The 18,799-nt window shown below is 48.7% G+C and overlaps 1 protein-coding gene across 1 annotated transcript in view; it reads right to left on the reverse strand.

The window, feature by feature from the left end:
* Positions 1–9,062: 9,062 nt before the first annotated feature.
* LOC133766423 (uncharacterized protein C3orf20-like) overlaps positions 9,063–18,799 on the reverse strand; it is a 61,436-nt gene continuing 51,699 nt past the window's right edge. The window contains exons 11-14 of the mRNA XM_062200086.1: positions 15,808–16,111; positions 13,881–13,988; positions 12,221–12,363; positions 9,063–9,222 (exon numbers count right to left, since the gene is read on the reverse strand). Coding sequence (XP_062056070.1) covers positions 9,150–9,222; positions 12,221–12,363; positions 13,881–13,988; positions 15,808–16,111 — 628 coding nt within the window. The 3' untranslated portion in view covers positions 9,063–9,149. The remainder of the gene's footprint in view (positions 9,223–12,220; positions 12,364–13,880; positions 13,989–15,807; positions 16,112–18,799) is intronic.

The following is an 18,799-nucleotide window of genomic DNA, read 5'->3' on the forward strand; positions in this document are numbered from 1 at the left end:
CAAGAGGCTGGGCTGACTCTGCATCTTGCTATCCAGAGTAGCAACTAGAAGTCACTGTCCAGGAAAGGAAGGACATTGAGCCTGGAGTGTCCCACGTGTAGGAGTGGGACTGGGGAAAGGTGAGAGAGGTAGCCTCTGAAGTGTAGCACTATTCTATGAAGGGGGCCCTGCAAAGGGTGTTTGTGTCCAAGGGTGATTCTAGTGAGTTTACGTGGTCCTCTGGCCCTTTTACAGTTCTCTGGATCCTTCAATTCATACTAGCTGTTTATAATGAAAAAGATCAGGACCCCCGCAAGTGTCATGTCAAAAGGATGATTGTTTCTAAGAAGCATTTGGAGAAAGTCTCAAATTTGTGGTTCCCCATATGATTTTACAGCTTTAGAATGCCATTTCTCAGGAACCACTTTTAAAGTTCTAAGAGGAGGAGAAGTTTTAACAAACTGTGGTGTTCTAGCAGTGTTTCTTATGTTCTGGAGAAGCTGCTCAGCATGTCAGTGCTTCCATAGCGTGTGTAAACTGACTGTAAAATGTTTCTGTAAACTCACTACAGTGCCTGCAGCAGCCTGTCTTCAGAAGGCTGTGATTGATGCATCTTTGAAAGAATCCTCTCAGTAAAACTTTAGTTCCTGCTGTTTGAGCTGATAAGAACCAGAGCTCAAGTTAAGAGGAATGCGAGAGCCATTGTTAGAAACAGAGATGAAAGACCAAGCTCAACCTGGACAGCTAACTTTGTGTTCTGGTGTGAAGTGCCCAGCTTGCAACGTCAAGCAGACGACTGCACTGTGCCATTTTTGTATGTTTCGCTTTAGTGCAATTATACTGTTTTTGGGCAATGTCTCTGAAGCCTACCAGCCTTCTTCACCATGTCTTCCTCAGCTCCCCCCATCATAAGGTAGTTACTGCCGTGTGATGCTAGTGCCCAATCTCATTCCAGATGACACACTGGAGCCCGCAGTGGTTTACAGCTGTATGGAATCAAAGTGGCATATCTGGGACTTTATCGTGCTTTGTGTCTTACCTCTAGACTCACGTTTATCTCATACCTTCTGTTTTGACCCTGTTGCTCCAGTATCCAAGATCTTATTTTAAAAATCCTGAATTCTTGGGGCTGGCACCATGGCGCAGTAGGTTAATCTTCCACCTGCAGCACCGGCATCCCATATGGGTGCCAGTTCTAGTCCCAGCTGCCCCTCTTCCAATTCAGCTCTGCTATGGCCTGGGAAAGCATTAGAATATGGCCCAAGTGCTTGGGCCTCTGCATCCACGTGGGAGACCGGGAAAAAGAACCGGGTTCTTGGCTTTGGATCGGCGCAGTTCTGGCCGTTGCAGCCATCTGGGGAGTGAACCAGTGGAAGGAAGACCTTTCTCTCTGTCTCTCCCTCTCACTGTCTATAACTCTAACTCTCAAATAAATAAATAGAATTTTTTAAAAAAAATCCTGAATTCTTTTTTATTTTTGACAGGCAGAGTGGACACAGAGAGAGAGAGACAGAGAGAAAGGTCTTCCTTTTGCCGTTGGTTCACCCTCCAATGGCCCCTGTGGTAGGCGCGCTGCGGCCCACGCACTGCGCTTATCCGATGGCAGGAGCCAGGTGCTTCTCCTGGTCTCCCATGGGGTGCAGGGCCCAAGCACTTGGGCCATCCTCCGCTGCACTCCCGGGCCACAGCAGAGAGCTGGCCTGGAAGCGGGGCAACCGGGACAGGATCGGTGCCCCGACCGGGACTAGAACCCGGTGTGCTGGCGCCGCAAGGCGGAGGATTAGCCTAGTGAGCCGCGGCGCTGGCCGAAAAAATCCTGAATTCTTACAAACTTATCTCTGATGTCTACAGCAAAGACTAAGTTACTAGTCTTATCAAAGGTTATTATGTTAGCCAAATAAAGCAAAGCTACAGTAATTGTAACAGGATGCTACTGGCTGAAGAAAAGAAGCATATATAAGTGGGAAAGAGTTGAGAGTCCAGAAATAAATCTACATATCTATGATCAGTTGATTTTTCACAGTGGTACCATGAATATCCAAAAGAGAAAAAATAGTCTCCAACAAATGGCTCAGGGACAACCATGCAAAAGAAGCATTTTGCTATTTTTTTTTTTTTTTTTTTGACAGAGTGGACAGTGAGAGAGAGAGACAGAGAGAAAGGTCTTCCTTTTGCCGTTGGTTCACCCTACAATGGCCGCCGCGGTTGGCGCGCTGTGGCCGGCGCACCGCGCTGATCTGAAGCCAGGAGCCAGGTGCTTCTCCTGGTCTCCCATGGGGTGCAGGGCCCAAGCACTTGGGCCATCCTCCACTGCACTCCCTGGCCACAGCAGAGAGCTGGCCTGGAAGAGGGGCAACTGGGACAGAATCCGGCAACCTGACCGGGACTAGAACCCGGTGTGCCGGCGCCTCAAGGCGGAGGATTAGCCTAGTGAGCCGCCGCGCCGGCCAGCATTTTGCTTTTGACATCATACCATATACAAAATCAACTCAAAACAGATTTAAGACTTAAATGTAGGAACTAAGATTGAAAGCCAATTCAAACAGCTTGTATGATAAGTGGAGGAAGGAGGGAGGAGAGACAAAAAGAATACCTGAAAGAAAAAAGCAGAATCATCAGCTATACTAGCACCATAAGAAATACTAGAAAAAAGGAAAAGAAGGAAAATAATGAAAAGACAAATAGAAAAAGACAGAGAGAAGATGTATTTGTCTGGCAGTAACAAAGGGAGGCTTGAGAGGCAGATGGTGGAGTAGAAAGGAGAAGGGAAGGGAAGACTGGCTAGGCAGGAACAAGAGCCCATGAATGTGGGAGCCAGTGGTCATGCAAGAGTGCAATGCAGGTGACTTGTCGCTGCCCAGAGCTCCTGGGTGGACAGTGAGACACTCAAGCACCTCAACTCTTGGTCGCAACTGACTCAGCTCTAAGTCATAGTTTCTCTGGTGTTATAAAGACTGTGTAAACCTATGTAATAGGCCAGCGCCGTGGCTTAACAGGCTAATCCTCCGCCTTGCGGCGCTGGCACACCGGGTTCTAGTCCCGGTCGGGCGCCGGATTCTATCCCGCTTGCCCCTCTTCCAGGCCAGCTCTCTGCTGTGGCCAGGGAGTGCAGTGGAGGATGGCCCAAGTGTTTGGGCCCTGCACCCCATGGGAGACCAGGAGAAGCACCTGGCTCCTGGCTTCAGATCAGCAAGATGCGCCGGCCGCAGCGGCCATTGTAGGGTGAACCAACGGCAAAAGGAAGACCTTTCTCTCTGTCTCTCTCTCTCTCACTATCCACTCTGCCTGTCAAAAAAATAAATAAATTTTTAAAAAAATTAAAAAAAAAACACCTATGTAATAGTTGCAGTTTTATCATCACAAGCCTTATCTTTTCTCCTGGGCCAGTTCTGAACATTGTGTCCAGCAGATGGCGATAGACATCGTAGATTTTAGATCCAGGCCCTAATGTATGGTCCTAGAGAAATTTAAGCCGTGTCATTTTTCAGTTTTCTAGGAAGTATATTTTTTAAAAGTAAAATTAAATTTAAAAATATTTTAATCATCTCAGTACATTAAAATATTTCAACAGGTAATCAATATGCAGAAATTATGAATGGGTATTTTCCATTTCTTTTTCACACTAAGTCTTCAAACTCCACTATGATCTTAATCTGAATGCTAACTTGATCTATACTTGATGACATAGAACATTTGAAAAAGCAGATTCCTATCCAAGTTCTTCCAAACATGCTTAAGCATATTTAAAAGTTTTCCAACAACTGAGTTTAGTATCTAATTTTAAATTTAAATGAGTGAAATTAAGTTTCAGTTCCTTAGGTTAAGCTCAGGTCAGAGGCTCTGGAGATGCATGTGTGTGGTGCTGCAGAGCTGGGTAGCACAGCTCCAGTGGATCTGTTTACCAGCCTCGTGGTCCCACTATACACAATCCTCCCACTAGGCATTAAGGGGTTGGCCAATAAACTCCCAGGCATATGTCAAACCTTCAAGAGATTCTATGGCAGATTCTTGAGAATAAATAGTAGTGAAACTTCCTGGACGAAAACCTGACTGCACCTTATTTGTAAGCTTGTAAAGCTAAAGGAAATGCCTTAAGAAACTGCTTTGTGGCTGGTGCTGTGTCATAGAGGGTAAAGCTGCTGCCTGTGACACGGGCATCCCATACGGGTGCTGGTTCAATATCTGGCTGCTCCACCTCCAATCCAGCTCCTTGCTAATGTGCCTGGGAAGGCAGTGGAAAAAGGCCCAAGTTCTTGGGCACCTGTACCCACACAGGAGACTCAGAATAAACTCTAGCTTTCGGTTTTGGCCTGGCCCAGCCCTGGCCATTGCGGCCATTTGGGAAGTGAACTAGCATATGGAAGAGCTCTCTGTCTCTTCCTCTCTAAATCTGCCTTTTAAATAAAATAAATAAAACTTTAAAAAAACTGAATTATTTGTTTTCATTGTAATGTCTCTTTTACACCTTGTGTGTTGTGATACAGTCCATTGGAATTGGCTCAGTAAATCATGGTGTTTGCTTGGAAAGTTCCCAAAGGATCACATTTAAATCCATGTCCATGACATTCTTACTCTGTTTACTTACATATTTGCCCAACATGTCTAATATCATTCACTCCCTCTGAAGGCCAGCATGCAGGACACAAATGGTTGTTGACTGTCTGGCGACCTACAGAGGAGGCAACAGAATTTAGAATTTGAACACGGGAGGCTACTGCTCTTCAGAGTTAACACAACATCTAGTAGCCAGGCCATGTGTGTGTCATTTCCTTTGGAACCAGTCAGTTGAGTGAAGTCAGTTTTATGCCAAGCAGTTCATGAAAACCTACATAACTAAGGTGAATGATGGTAACTGAAAAGAATTTGTTGGCCCAGTGTATTTCAGCGAGAAGAGATTAAGTCCCCTGGTCATCCCCCCCTGCACTGCCAGTTGGTGGGTGATGTGTTTTTGTGGTGTAAGCTGTGGACGTACACCTTCATGCTCACTGTGTGGTGATGGGATTGGTGTTATCCAGGAAAATGGGAAAATCAAAATGTTTAGTGCTTTTTAAAAAAGATTTTACTTATTTGAGAGGCAGAGTCACAGACAGTGAGAGGGAGAGACAGAGAGAAAGGCCTTCCTTCCGCTGGTTCATTCCCCAAATGGCCGCAAGGGCCTGAACTGCACCAATCCAAAGCCAGGAGCCAGGAGCCAGGAGCCAGGAGCTTCTTCCAGGTCCCCCATGTGAGTGCAGGGGCCCAAGCACTTGGGTCATCTTCTACTGCTTCCCCAGGCCATAGCAGAGAGCTGGATTGGAAGAGGAGCAGCTGGGACTGAACTGGCACCCATACGGGATGCTGGTGCTGTAGGCGGAGGAATAACCCACTGCGCCACAGCGCCAGCCCCGAAATGTTTAGTGTTTTAGTGAAAACTTACCATCTTGGCCTAGGATTGGTGTTCTGCTTATTTTAATAATCTTGGCCTGCATTTATAGATTGCTGCCTAGTAGATGTGTTTATCCAGGTATAGGTGTGGGCAGAGTGTGAACCCTGTGCCCACCTTCAGTTTAAGCAGCTTCTTTCTCCATTACATTTTGTGTTCTCCCCAACTCTGAAAGTTCTGATGTTGGTGGCATTTTGGCCTGGCTTTCAGCATATCTTCTGAGGTATGGCATATCCTCTTCTCTGCCCATCTGGTCATTAGCAGGAACGAAGCTTCCTAGAACTTAACCCTCCTCTTTGGTCCCTCACTGCCCTTTGCACACACACCGAAGTCATTCATGGTTATTCAGTGTAGTTTTTGAAAGAGAGAGAACACAAGAATGAGCCCTTGCTCCCAAGTGTGTCTGAAAAAATGTGCCACTGTCTTTGTAGAGACCCTTGTTTTCATGTATTCTTCCCAAAATAATCATCTTTACCTTCAAGAGGAAAGGCTTTCTATTGCTGTTTCCAGTTTGTTATCTGCATGGGTTTTCATGGAATGGCCAATCAATATGTACGCATCATTTGGTTTTATTTTTCTTTTCAGTCAGTCTTTCTAAAGCTGGCTGCTCGCTTCTTTTTAGTTGCTGCCTGACCGTTTGTCATAGTAGCACACAGAGTGTTGAACACCTCCTCAACTGCTGGTTGTCTGCATTATTTCCCTATTGGGAATAAAGTGACTGTACGCATCTTGAAGTTTGCTCTCACAGATGGATCTTTACTCAGGTGCCTTCCCGCTTTGAATCTATGCTCTTGGGCATCCTTTCCAGGAGTGAGGTCACTGGGTCACCGTCATGGTCCTTTTGATGCTTCTTGATGGGTCTATGATCTCAACAGGACCTACTGTACCACAGCAAATCTCCCTGGTGGAGCAGCGAAGTGAACTACAGGGCAGGACAGATGGTTCCAGTCCCCTGTGATGCCTCTGCATGGCATGGAGTTAAACTCAATTCTCTGTGTGCTGGCTATGTCTCTGCTTACTCCGAGATCCAATTCTCTGAGTTCTGCTTTTTTTTTTTTTTTCTTCTATGAGAATTTCAAGCACCTGTCTAGACTCTGTTTCATATGCAGGATAGCCCAGAGGAGAGCAACTATGAATCTCCCAGCCTCAATGCCATGGATTTCACGCACCCAGCAGTCTGTCCTAGCTTAGAGCTGAGCTTGCTCACAGCAGTCATGCATTACATGGCAACCTTTACCTAAAGTATTTCTGATGAAAACCAGAGAGAGCTAGAAATTAGTGAATACAGCAACAAAATACAGAGCCATTATGCAAATTAAATAGGTATTTCATTTATATTATTCCTCTTTAAACAAATATTTATTTATTTATTTATTTGAGAGGCAGGGAAGGAGATATTGAGAAACCTTCCATCTACTGCTTCACTACCCAAATGCCCACAACAACTGGGCTTGCTGAGGCCAGAGCCAAAAGCAAGGCACTCAATCCAGGTCTCCAAGTGGGTGGCAAGAACCCAAACATGTGTATCATCAATTGTGTCTCCCAGGTTTAAATTAGTGGGAACCTGGACTCAGACATGGTCACTGAATCCAGGCACTCTAATGCGGGATGCAGGCTTCTTCACCATCACACTGAACACTTTCTCATTTTTAATTTTCTTACATACAGCCTAATCATAGATATGTCCCCCTATCCAAGGCTTTCTATGCAGTGCTCAGTGAAAAGAGGAGTTACAGTGCCCATTTCCCAGGGGCAGTCGAGGCTACTGACCATCCAAAGTCTCTCCTACAGGCTGAGCACCTGGTAGGAAATCAATTGCCACTAACTTGACTGCTGGCTCAGAGAACATGAAGCAAGGCCTGTGCTTATTAAGTCTCTGTCGCTAAAGTCACCCTCATTTCCTCTAAGAAGTCTTGCTAAAAACTGAGTCTGGAGAAGAGGAAGGGGCTACCCCAAGATGGCAAAGAATAGCAGTGAACTGGCAGAGGCTGCCTGGATCTTTGTGCTGAGATGAACACATCTGAGTTTCAAGAGCTGCAACTGATTGCAAGGGCCATACCTGAGGAGCAGCAGCATTCAGTGCCAGGTGTTTACATCCCTAGAGCATTCACTTGAAGCAGGCTGTATCTTCTGCTGAGGAAAGCCTTCGCCTCCTTGCCTCCAAAGATGACCGGGTGGGGTGGGGGGCAGAGGGAGAGGAGGAGCTTGTAGAAAAATCCAGATACTCTAGTGTGATGAGAACTTAGGACATCCCCAGATAATCCAGTCCCCTCCCCTCAGGCCTAGTTGTGGGGGGGGGGGCACTGCTGAGGGATGAAGCCTTACCCCCTTCTCATGTTTCTGTGGAGAGGGGGCTTCCCCTTTCTTCCCTCCTTCCAGGGGACCACCTAAGTCTGTAGCACCACACATTTCTGAACAGTTGCCCCAGCAGGAGGCGTCCCTGCTCACAGGTGGCTCAGATTTGCCCCTAGGTGTGGCGAGCACTAGGTTAGGACCAGGGCCAGCCCTTCGGAGACAGGGGTATGAGGTCAGCACACAGAGCGGAAGTGCACTTGTAGACTCACGGCTGCATCCATGGGAGAAAGGCTGAGTCCATGGGCCCCAAGGATGCATTTCAGGCTCAGGCCTCAGACAAGGCCTCCACTCCTACCTTTACCAGGCCCTGCCTGAGGGTCTGAGGGGGGCCTGCCTGCGAGGACGAGGAGGAGTGTTCTGGTGTTCTTCCCTCATCTTCTGACCCTTGTCGGGCCTTGTGCTTGGCAGGGGAGCAGGGCAGGTTGTTAGATCCCCAGGACCCTCACAAACATCAAGACCCTTAGATAGCTTGATGGACAGGCCCCAACTCTGCCCCGGGGCTTGGAGAACAAATCAGATCCTCAGAGACCTCACTCTGCTCCTGGGGAATGGCTCGCAGGAGCCCCCAGACAAGCAAGGCCAGAGCTGCTGCTCAAGGCTAACGCGCCAGCCGCCCCTCTCAGATGCCGGCAGGGATCAGGACAAGTGAGTACACCAGGGGGCCTGGCTGGTCAGGGCAGGGCTGACTCATCCACCCGAGCACAGCTGCTGGGCCTGCCCAGGACTTGTGGGGTCTGCTTCCAGGTTCCACAGAGGGCCCTGGGTGACCTCCGCCACTGATCTGCCCGCCATCTCTATTCTCCGGTTCACTCTCCTTGTTTCTTCCTTTGTCTCCTCCTCACTCCTTGATCTCCTCTGTTTTCCCCTCAGCTCTCTCTCTCTCCTCTTAGTCTCTTCATCTCTTCTGCTTCTCTCTGGCTCCCTCGTCTCCCTGTTCTCTCTCATCCTCTTTTCCACCTGGACTGGAATCTGAGTCCTTCGCTACCCAGTGAAGGGTAGGAAGGCACAGTTTAGTCCCATTGGAGGCTCTCCCTGGGGTCACACGTCACTGATCTTGGCCCCTTGGAGTGGGATGCTTGTTCCTTGGGGAGTGGGAGGTCTTGGGCTGAGCTAACTATCCACAGAGGAAGCTATGGGTTGAGAAACCAAGGGCTTAGCCTGGCAGAGGGCTGTTGGGGGCCAATGGCCCTGAAGGAGCCAGACCAAGTCAGCCCTGTCCCAGCCAACCACAGCCTCACCCAGACACTGGAGGCAGCTTGCTGGTTTATTACACCAAGGTCAAGATTCAGAGGAGGAGGGTGGGAGACTGGGGAGCTGGGGCTGGGCTGGGCGCAGGGGAGGAGGGCATTGGCGGTCACCAGCGCTGGCATCACTTCTTGCAGGTCTATTTCTTCTACAGGTTCCACTTCTTACTGCCTCTTCTGAGTTTGCTGATAGGATGTAATGCCACATCAAGCTGTTTCATCCTAAATATCAAACAGAGAAAAGCATGTGCAGGGGTTTGGGTCAGAAGAGCTGGTCTCAAGAGAGTCTGGAGCCCTGGCCTGGCCTGGGCCCAAGTGGCCATGTCCCTCTCATTTCCACAGTTGAGGCTGTCTGGGCTCCAACTTGGGGGTCCAGTGGCACCTTTGACCTTTCAACAGTCTCAGGATTTGCTTTTCTATATTCTATAGTAACATGTGTCCATGCCAAATACCTGGGCTAGCAATTTCTTGCAGGGAGACATCAGGAGGGCAATCTACTTTTCTCAGGTAGATGGGTGTGGGCTGTGGGGTTTTGCTACAAAATCGACAAAAATCTTCAATTTTGACAATCCTCTTCCCACAGACAACTGCTCTAGGACAGACTGGATGCCCAACTGAAACCATGTTGATACCAGCCAGATGACAGGCAGTGACCCACACCTCAGGATAAGTGACCTGCTCAGGGTCACATAGACCTGTGGGCAACTTGGTGACCTATGGTAGAGCCCTGCTGTGAGTCATGCCCACTCTGCCCAACCCAGCCCAGTGACAACGTACTTTTTCTCCACTTCGGAAGTGGATTCCTTCACCATCTCCTCTCCCATGACCAATGAGGAGAAACTTGCTTCAAAATCGTCTGACATAGCTCTTTTGGCTGACCCAGAATTCTGCGGGCTCAGGACAGAAGCTGAAGGACTGCAGGGGAGGCAGAGTAGGGAAGGCACTGCTCAGGAGAGGCAGAATCACAGAGGCTTCCGTGCACCAGGCTGGTCAACAGCCAAGCACACAGCTGCTCGTCCTCCAGAGGACAGGACAGGGAAGGGAGAGTCTGACCACCCTGGGGACCTAGGGACCCACAGGAGCTCAGCTTCCCTGGCTTCTCACCAAGGATGGGTTGGTCCTCACTCCTGTGCCAGCTACACCTATACACCCAACACTGACAGCGGGAAATGCCCAAGGTGGGGTGCAAGGGCTGGGGAAATTGAGCAAAGGAGAGAGAAAAAGAGGTTAGGGAGTTACGTCATCACGAATGCAGTTGTGGGCTGGACATGGCCCTCCATGTCCAATGGTGAAGTTCTTACCCTCAAGACCCCAGAATGGCACCTGATTTCAGAGTTATTGGCCATGTAATTTATTAAGATGAGGTCATATTGGAGTGGGGTAGCCTCTAATGCAATCTACTAGCGTGGCATTTTTAGGGAAAGGTGGACAGAGACACGCATGCAGAGAGATGCCACAGGAAGACTGGTGTTGAGCTCAGGCCAAGGAGCTACCAGAAACCCAGAGAGCCCTGGGACACACACCATTACAGGGACCATGACCCTGCCCCAAACTTCCTCTCAGATTTCCGGCCTCAGAGCTGTGTCTGAGCCTCTTAGCTAGGGGTAGCTTATGTCCCAACTATTTGGGCTGCTACAACAAAATACCATAGACTGTGGCTTATGCTGACCTCACTTTCCTTACAGTGCTGGCAGCTGGGGAGTCCATCAGCAGGGTGCCGGCAGACTGGGTATCTGGAGAGGGCAATCTTCCAGGTTCATGGTCACAGTCTTGCTCTCTGGGGCCTCTTTCATCAGGGCACTAATTCCATTGACGATGGCTCCACCCTCATGACCTAATCACTCCCAAAGGCCCATCTCCTCTATCACCAGCTTGGCAGTGAGGATGTCAACTCACGCACCATGAGGGACACAAACAGTCAGAACACAGCGCTCACTCGGTGGCCCTAGTGAACTCTTAGCAAGCCCCCTCCTGCATCTGCACTGTGCCCCACGGCTGCAGCAGTTTACTCTTTATGTGTCCATGTTCCTGGAGGGAACTGCGATGCAGGGAGCACAGGAAAATCTTTTGTCCCCATTTCACTGACAAGGGCAGGAAGCCCAGAGAGGTGAGGGGGCGTGTTCAGGGTCACATAGCTCAGTGGCAGAGACAAGACTGTCTCGTTCCTTCACTGCCTGCCTTTCAGTCTTATTATTAATGCCCACTATGTTCCTGACCCATCCTGGTCCTGCTCCTGAGGAGCAGCATCTGCAGGAGGGCTGAGAAGCTGGGAGGAGAGATGCCATGCCTGCCCCACAGACCTGGGGTGGCACTGCAGTGACAGGGCTGGGCTGGGCTGGGCGTGGACAGATTGCCCAGGACAAGGCCCCTCCTGCAAACACTGACAGCTAGAGACAGTGTGGTAGGGGCTGTGGTGAAGAGCTTCCCCTCCAATTTGCAGAACGCTAGAGAGTATGTAAAGCCTTTGCTTTCTGCTACATAAGATTCAGCTCACAAGGCCTTTGGGAAAGCACACAGGCTCTCCCGCACTACACTGTCTTTTATGGGTCTCATCCAGCCTGCACTGTACTCTGCAGTTCATAGAGCACAGGAAAGGTATCAGGTACTCTGTGCTCCTTGAGCCCAGAGACCTATGGTCACCTCACTAGGGCTGGGCCCAGGAGGTGCTCAATAGGTTCACATCACTTGGTCAAAAAGCCTGAGCTCAGAAACTGGGGGCAGACTTAAAGCAGCATGTCCTTTCCCAGGGCCTGAGTTCATGCCATGAATGACCTTGACCATGTGGTTCAACTGGCACACCTGGCATAAGCAGGCATGGAAGTGCATAGAAGGTGGGGCTGAAGTGCAGCTGGGGTTCCTGCACACACATCCCCTTTCTTCTCAATTTCCCAGCAGACACTGGCACGGTGGTAATGTTCCCAGCTCCCTTTCTTCAAGACAGCTCTTTGTCCAAACTTGTGTCCCAAAGAAACCCACAATTTGGCTTCATGCTCTCCTGGCCACTGCCTGCTCCTCTCCTCCTGGGCCAACTGCTGTGTTCTCTTGCTGCAGCTCTTCCCTCAGGTCCAGCAGGTGGAGGCTTGGCTCCCCAGCTCTGCTCCCTGCTCACTTCATGCCTTTGTCCACCTGCTACCCCCACAGGGCCCATCCTACAGCTGGAGTCTGCTGTCCACCCAGCCCTTCCCTGTGCCTGCCTTTCATTCGGCCTCTCCTGTCTCACCTGAATTTGTAGTTGTCTGGGAGGAAGTAGCCCATCTTGCCATCCTGCTGTGTGCGGGTGATCTGTTTGAGCAGATTCTGCTTGCTCAGGCCATATCCATTGAACACACGGCCCCCGAAGAGGAGCTTCCCCCCAGAAAACATCTGTGCACAGACAGGAGGAGCACATTAGCATTGCAACATGGACTGAAGGACAGCTGAGTTCTTTATCTCTGGAGGACAATGCCATTCTCCTCGCAGGCCTGGGTGAGAATGTTGGCCTTTGGTGGCTGGGGAAGGAGGACTGCCCTTGCTAAGCCACCCAGGCAGCTGTGCCTGAGCCTGGCCCCTCACCTAGGCCCTCAGACCAGAGGGCAGCCCCACTGGCCTGGACTTTGTTCCCCGTTGTGCCAACGTGTTCCAATGCCATCTCACATCTAGACCCTTCCACACTGCTGGGGCCAGAAGGGTGTCTTCCCTGTTCAGAGAGCTCCCGCCCACCTGCCTGTGGCTGTCTGTCTGCTGTGTCCCTACCCACTTATCTGGATGCAGTGTTCAGTTCATCCCGTGGTATGGGGGCCCCTTGAGGGGAGGGTTCTTATACCTCTTCAAATATTTCTGTGCAAGGATACTCATCACAGTAAGTTTGTCATGTACCGTCCCCTCCAAAGGGACATAACTATGCTGTTTAAAAAGAGCAGTGAGTAAAGAGAAAAGAAATGATAGGTTTTTAGCAGTTAAAGTCAGGTTTTACAAACTAAAACTAAACTAAAGTCAGGTTTTGGCAGAAATGCACATGTGGTTTTAATTTACAAACCAGGATTCCAAGTGTACCTAAAGAAACACACTGCAGAGGCTCAGTGCTGTAAAGCTGCCAGGTAAAGCCATTGCCTGTGGTGCCGGCATCCAATATGGGTGCTGGTTGGAGTCTTGGCTGCTCCACTTCTAAAACTCTCTGCTATGGCCCGGGAAAGCAGTAGAAGATGGCCAAGTCCTTGGGCCCCTGCACCCATGTGGGAGATTTGGAAGAACCTCCTGGCTCCTGGCTTCAGATCAGCTCATGTCAGGCTGTTGTGGCCATTTGGGGAGGGAACCAGCGGATGGAAGACATCTCTCTCTCTCTCTCTCTCTCTCTCTCTGCCTCTGCCTCTCTGTAACTCTGCATTTTATATATGTACATACATAAATAAATAAATCTCTTAAAAAAGAAAAGATAGATTGAACCCAGAAAGATTGTAGAGCCCAGTGAGCCATGGGCTGGGTGAGGACCAGCAGTTGCCCAGGACATTTGTTCATCATTGTTGGATTAATAGATGAGACTGGACAATACGGAGGTGTCATTATTTTCTATGCTGTATTTTCCAAGTTTTCTATAATAAACAAGTAAAAGTTTACAATACATTCTCTTTAGAAAAGGAACAGTTGATGAGCATTTGACTGAATGGGTTAAGCATCAGCTGTCTCTTCAGTCTCCCGGGACAGGGATGTGTGGGTTCCCACTGGGCTAGCAGCTGGGTGACTCTGCTCTTCTGCTCTCTGCGCCTCAGCCTGTGGGGGAGAGACTCCTCCAGGGTGCTCGCTCCCCTCTCCTTCCTCCCACATCTATGTCCTGCAGGGGCAAGGCCTGCTGAGACTGAGTGGCAGGCACTTGGGTGATGTGTCCCCACAGAGCCCCGACTCACCAAAACCATGCCCTGTACCACAGCATGCTTCTTCACCAGCAGGGGCGGGACCTTCTGCAGGGGGCTGTCCAGGTCATACTGTAGCAGGCGGTAGGGGTCATGCCGGCACTGCCAAGACACAAGTGTGGCAGTCATGAGCATGCACTTGGGTGACCACGTTTTTAGCTGAGCTGGGACATTTCCCCACCCAACTCCTGCTCAAGGGCCCTTCAGGTCCTGCACACATCTCCCAGCATGAGTCCCAGAGGATGTCCCGTGGCTCAGCTCAGAGCCATCTCTGGAGGAAGGCTGGTGCCCAGATGATGGTTCCATGTGACACTCACTATCCTGGTTCTGTGGGGTCCACAGAATGTGACAGTTCCTCATGCTTGCCCTGGGATAAGTCCTTCAGAGTTTCAAAGATGGAAACCTCTTCCCATAAAGGAGTCCATGGCTGGCTGGCATCTGGAGCTTCCCAGTCACTAAATCCAGTGTGAGCATCTGAACAGAACCCACCTCTCATGGTAAGAGCTGTCAAAGCAAATCTGGCCTCCTTCCTCTGTCCCCTTCTGGATGCTCTGGGCCCATTAATATGGCTAATGTCTCATCTTCTGGCTTAATCTGCCTTTTGTTCCCAGGTATCTCCAGCCACCTTCCCATCACACTGATCAGTTTGAACTATGAAACCCATAACCCCTCAGGATCTTGCTACCAGGGAATGGTTCTGCATTTTCCAATGATGTCTTAATGGCAGAACCCAGGCCCTTGGGAAATCTGACACCACCCTCCCTGTCTGTCCTCACAACCTGCTTCCTACTCTTTCTTGGGCTTCAACCACCTTGGGCCAGACTCTGTCCCCACTCATGCTGCTCAGAACTGGGTTATTTCTGCACAGTAATGATTAGAGTGAACAATGAATAGCTCCAAGATAAGCTAAAGTTACCTCTAAGTTCCCACCACGCAGGGATTATCTGTGTCATTACACAGATGGACACAGGGCAGGTGCTCAATGAATGGTCTCACTGAATTGGCACCAGTGGGAAGCTGATTCCAGAAAACAACTGTGGCTTTGATGTAAGGGACTAGGCAAAAGGCTCATGGCTAACTTTGTGCCATTTTGGAATGAGACAGGGCCAGAAGAGATTCAAAAACTGAGTTCCAGGCACTGGCTAGAGTGTGGGCACAAGGGTGGGCATGTAAAGGTCAAGGAAGTGATACTCCTAGGAGGAAGGGATGGAGAAGGTGTCCATGCAAACACACTCCCAGGGCATACCAGAAAACTCAGACCTCAGGAGCTGCAAATGGGCCCTAGGCAAACACAATGGATTAGACACTACACAAAGGCAAAAATGGCCTGAAAAGAGTTATCATATAGACACCCAGTTCACTTGGCATCCTGTGTTCCAGTGTGCCTGGGTTAGGACTGGCCCTTAGGCTGTGCTAATACTGCTGGAAATGACTGCAAACTTAGAAGACAACTGAGACTGCGGAATGACGTCAATAGGTATAAATGGGTTCTGTGGGCCCTAAGACTCCCTTGAGAACTTCAGGCCCAGTGAATTGAGGCCTCCGATATTTCATCTTCCTTGTCTATCCTTAACACAGGCCACAGCCTCTTCCAGGGATACTCAACACCTGCCAGAACCCCACACATCTTGAAATGCCCTCTCTGAGCTCCAGGAGGAAGCAGGCACAAGATCCTTTGTCTCAGGCTCATATGAGGTATCTGTATAGGTGTGCTGACACTTATGCTGGGACAGGGAATGAATGAGAAAAGAGGAGAGGAAAAATACTGCAGACACTTTGGGGGGAGTATGTGCAAAGTCCAAAGGGGAAAAGAAACGGAAAGAGGGTGGCCTCTCAGCCAATTCCAGCAACATGAGGGGCTTAATAAAAGGCACCTTCCTATCCTTGGCCTTTGGAGCCTCCTCACTGGGTCCAGACCTACCTGGAGACAGGGTGAGGCACGGCCCCGCTGCTGATGTCTGTACAGTGTGTCCAGAAGCCATTTGAGCTGTGCTGTGCTGCTGGGGTTCTGGTTTGAGAGGATCCCAATCACTAGTACTTGGCTGGGGTCTCGGGGCACAGACAGGAATCGCTCCAGCTCCAAGTCAGACACCAGGGGCACCTTTGCTATGCACTTGCAGCCAGCCCGGGCATCTTCTTTGCGCAGGAGCTTCCGCAGCACCAGCGGGCAGTCCGAGGGCGAGACCACCCACCTGGTGGAAGTGCGCACCTCCTTGGTCTTCCCTCTGCGAGGAGGAGCACATTGGTCAGGGGCTGTCAGTGGGCAGTGTGCAGGCCGCTGCCCTCAGAACTCCAGAGGGGTGAGGGCCCACTGCCGAGACGTGCCACAGGCAGAGTTTAGTCTGGTCTCCACTCCCAGCATGCAGCGCCTCCCTGAGTGGTCTGCTAATCTCTCTGGGCTTCAGGTGCAAAATGGGAATGACAAGTGACTCATTCATCTGTGCACTCAGTCAACACACTTTGGAGTCATCTTTCACTCCTTTCTGCCACACTCATGTCCTATCCCATCGATCGGCAAGTCTCCTATCCACATGCAAGGGCTGTGAGGCTGTTGTTAGATAGGAATAAGCACAATATAAAGTGCTTCTATGATTTTACTTTTTTCATTATTATTGCCTTACAGCATGTGTAACATATTATCACATCCATAGCCCTTGGAATACACATTGGCTTGATCAATTCTGTATATTCCTCTGGAATAGGTAAGGTATAAACTGCTTTTGACATTTATAGGTCAGAAAACAGAGGGCTACTGCAAGATAAGCGGGATGATCATGCAGTAATCAAGTGCAAGGGCTAGGATTACCAATCCAGTTATTCTAAAACAAGAACAAAAAATGCAAGTAATTTGCAACTCAGAGTCTTTCAGGAATTGTTTAACACTAATAAGTACTTCTGGCCGGCTCTGTGGAATAGCGGGTAAAGCCACCGCCTGCAGTGCCGGCATCCCATATGGGCGCTGGTTTGAGTACCAGCTGCTCCACTTCCAACCCAGCTTTCTGCCATGGCTTGGAAAGCAACAGAAGATGGTATTAGTCCTTGGGCCTCTACGCCTGCATGGGAGACTGGAAGAAGCTCCTGGTTCCTGCCTTTGGATCGGCACAGTTCCAGCCATTGTGGCCATCTGGGGAGTGAACCATCAGATGGAAGACCTCTCTCTCTTTGTGTCTCTGCCTCTCTGTAACTCTGCCTTTCAAATAAATAAATGTCTTAAGTACTTAATAAATAAACTGATGAATGTCTCTTATTCAAGAACCTGCACATCTAATGGGGGAAAGGTTGGAATTTTTTGATCATGACTTATATAAATAAATTCAGAATGATCAAAATCTTAAGCTTGGGAAAATTAAGCCATAAAAGTTCAAGAAGAAAACAGGATAATTATTCTATAATTTCAGATTAGAACTTTTATAATATGACTCAAAAGTCAAGATATAACAATAGAAAAAATTGATAAACTGAATTATACAATAGAGAAAAAGAACACTGGAATCCCTGAGAAGGGGCAATACCACTTCAAGTGAAGATATAAAACAAATAGCAAATGTGGAAACATGAAATTCTTAATACAGATAAGTAGCTAATTTCCCTATTGCATAAATCATAGAAAATAATTAGAAAAGGTTAATGACTCAATAAACTATAAAGAAACAGGACATAAAAGGATATGGAAGTGATTTTTAAAATTATATAAAAAGGAGAGTGAAGCTACTAAAAATGGCAGAAGGAGGGAACTCCAAAACTCCATCCTTCTACTAGCAATGGTCATAGTTACCAAAACTGTCAGAATCAACTTCACTGGTGCTCTCGAATCTGATAAAATAACTTACAACAAACAAGGGCATGACTGATTAATAATGCTGATCAATTTTGGTAAGAAGGTATAGTGGCATTGTAACTCTCTTCCTACTCCTTGCTCGCTACTTAAGTGGCTTCCATGGGAATGTTAGCCCATGTTCCAGGCATAACTTGTTGGTACCAGAGCAGTCAATATGGACATTGCTGTAATGGAGTTGTGCATATGTGAGTTCAATCTGTATGGAGCTTCCCTGAGGGATCTGTTTAGGGATTTGACATTTTTTTGCCTGCCTTGGGACTTGCTCGTGGCTGAAACAACCACTAGAAAGCATTTCTTGAAAACATTTAAAGGAAAAAATATTATACACAGCCTCCTGTGCAAGGGTTAACATATGGGAACATAAAATCAGGCCAAAAAGACTGGAAAGAAAGGGAATGGAGAAAGAGATGCATGGAAAATGAACAGCTTTGAAAGGCTCCCACATATAATGGAGAATCTGGGTATCAGGTTTCAGATCATGTTTTGAAAAATGCCTGAGGGGCCGGCACTGTAGCATAGTAGGTTAATCTTCTGCATCCCATAATGGGCGCCAGTTGGAGTCACGGCTGCTCCTCCTTTGATCCAGCTCTCTGCTATGGCCTGGGAAGCAGTAGAAGATGGCCTGAGTGCTTGGGCCCCTGCACCCGTGTAGGAAACCTGGAAAAAGATTCTGCCTGGCTTCTGGCTTTGGATCTGCTCAGCTCCAGCTGTTGTGGCCATCTGGGGAGTGAACCAGCAGATGGAAGTTTTCCCTCTGTCTTTTCCCACTCACTGTCTGTAATTCTACCTCTCAAATAAATAAATAAAATCTTTAAAAAAGAAAGAATGAAAGAACAAAAGAGAGAAAGAGAAAGAGAAAGAGAAAAAGAGAAAGAGAAAGAGAAAGAGAAAGAGAAAGAGAAAGAGAAAGAGAAAGAGAAAGAGAAAGAAGGAAGGAAGGGAGGGAGGGAGGGAGGGAGGGAGGGAGGAAGGAAGGAAGATGCCTGAACACACCCTAAGGTTTCACCTCTGATGTCTGCGCTTGGTCTGAGCAAGAAGTAAAAGTGAACACAGCTGTAAACAGCCTGGTTGAAAG

This window comes from Lepus europaeus, chromosome 9 (genome assembly GCF_033115175.1).
Source record: "Lepus europaeus isolate LE1 chromosome 9, mLepTim1.pri, whole genome shotgun sequence".
Classification (NCBI taxonomy): Eukaryota; Metazoa; Chordata; class Mammalia; order Lagomorpha; family Leporidae; genus Lepus; species Lepus europaeus.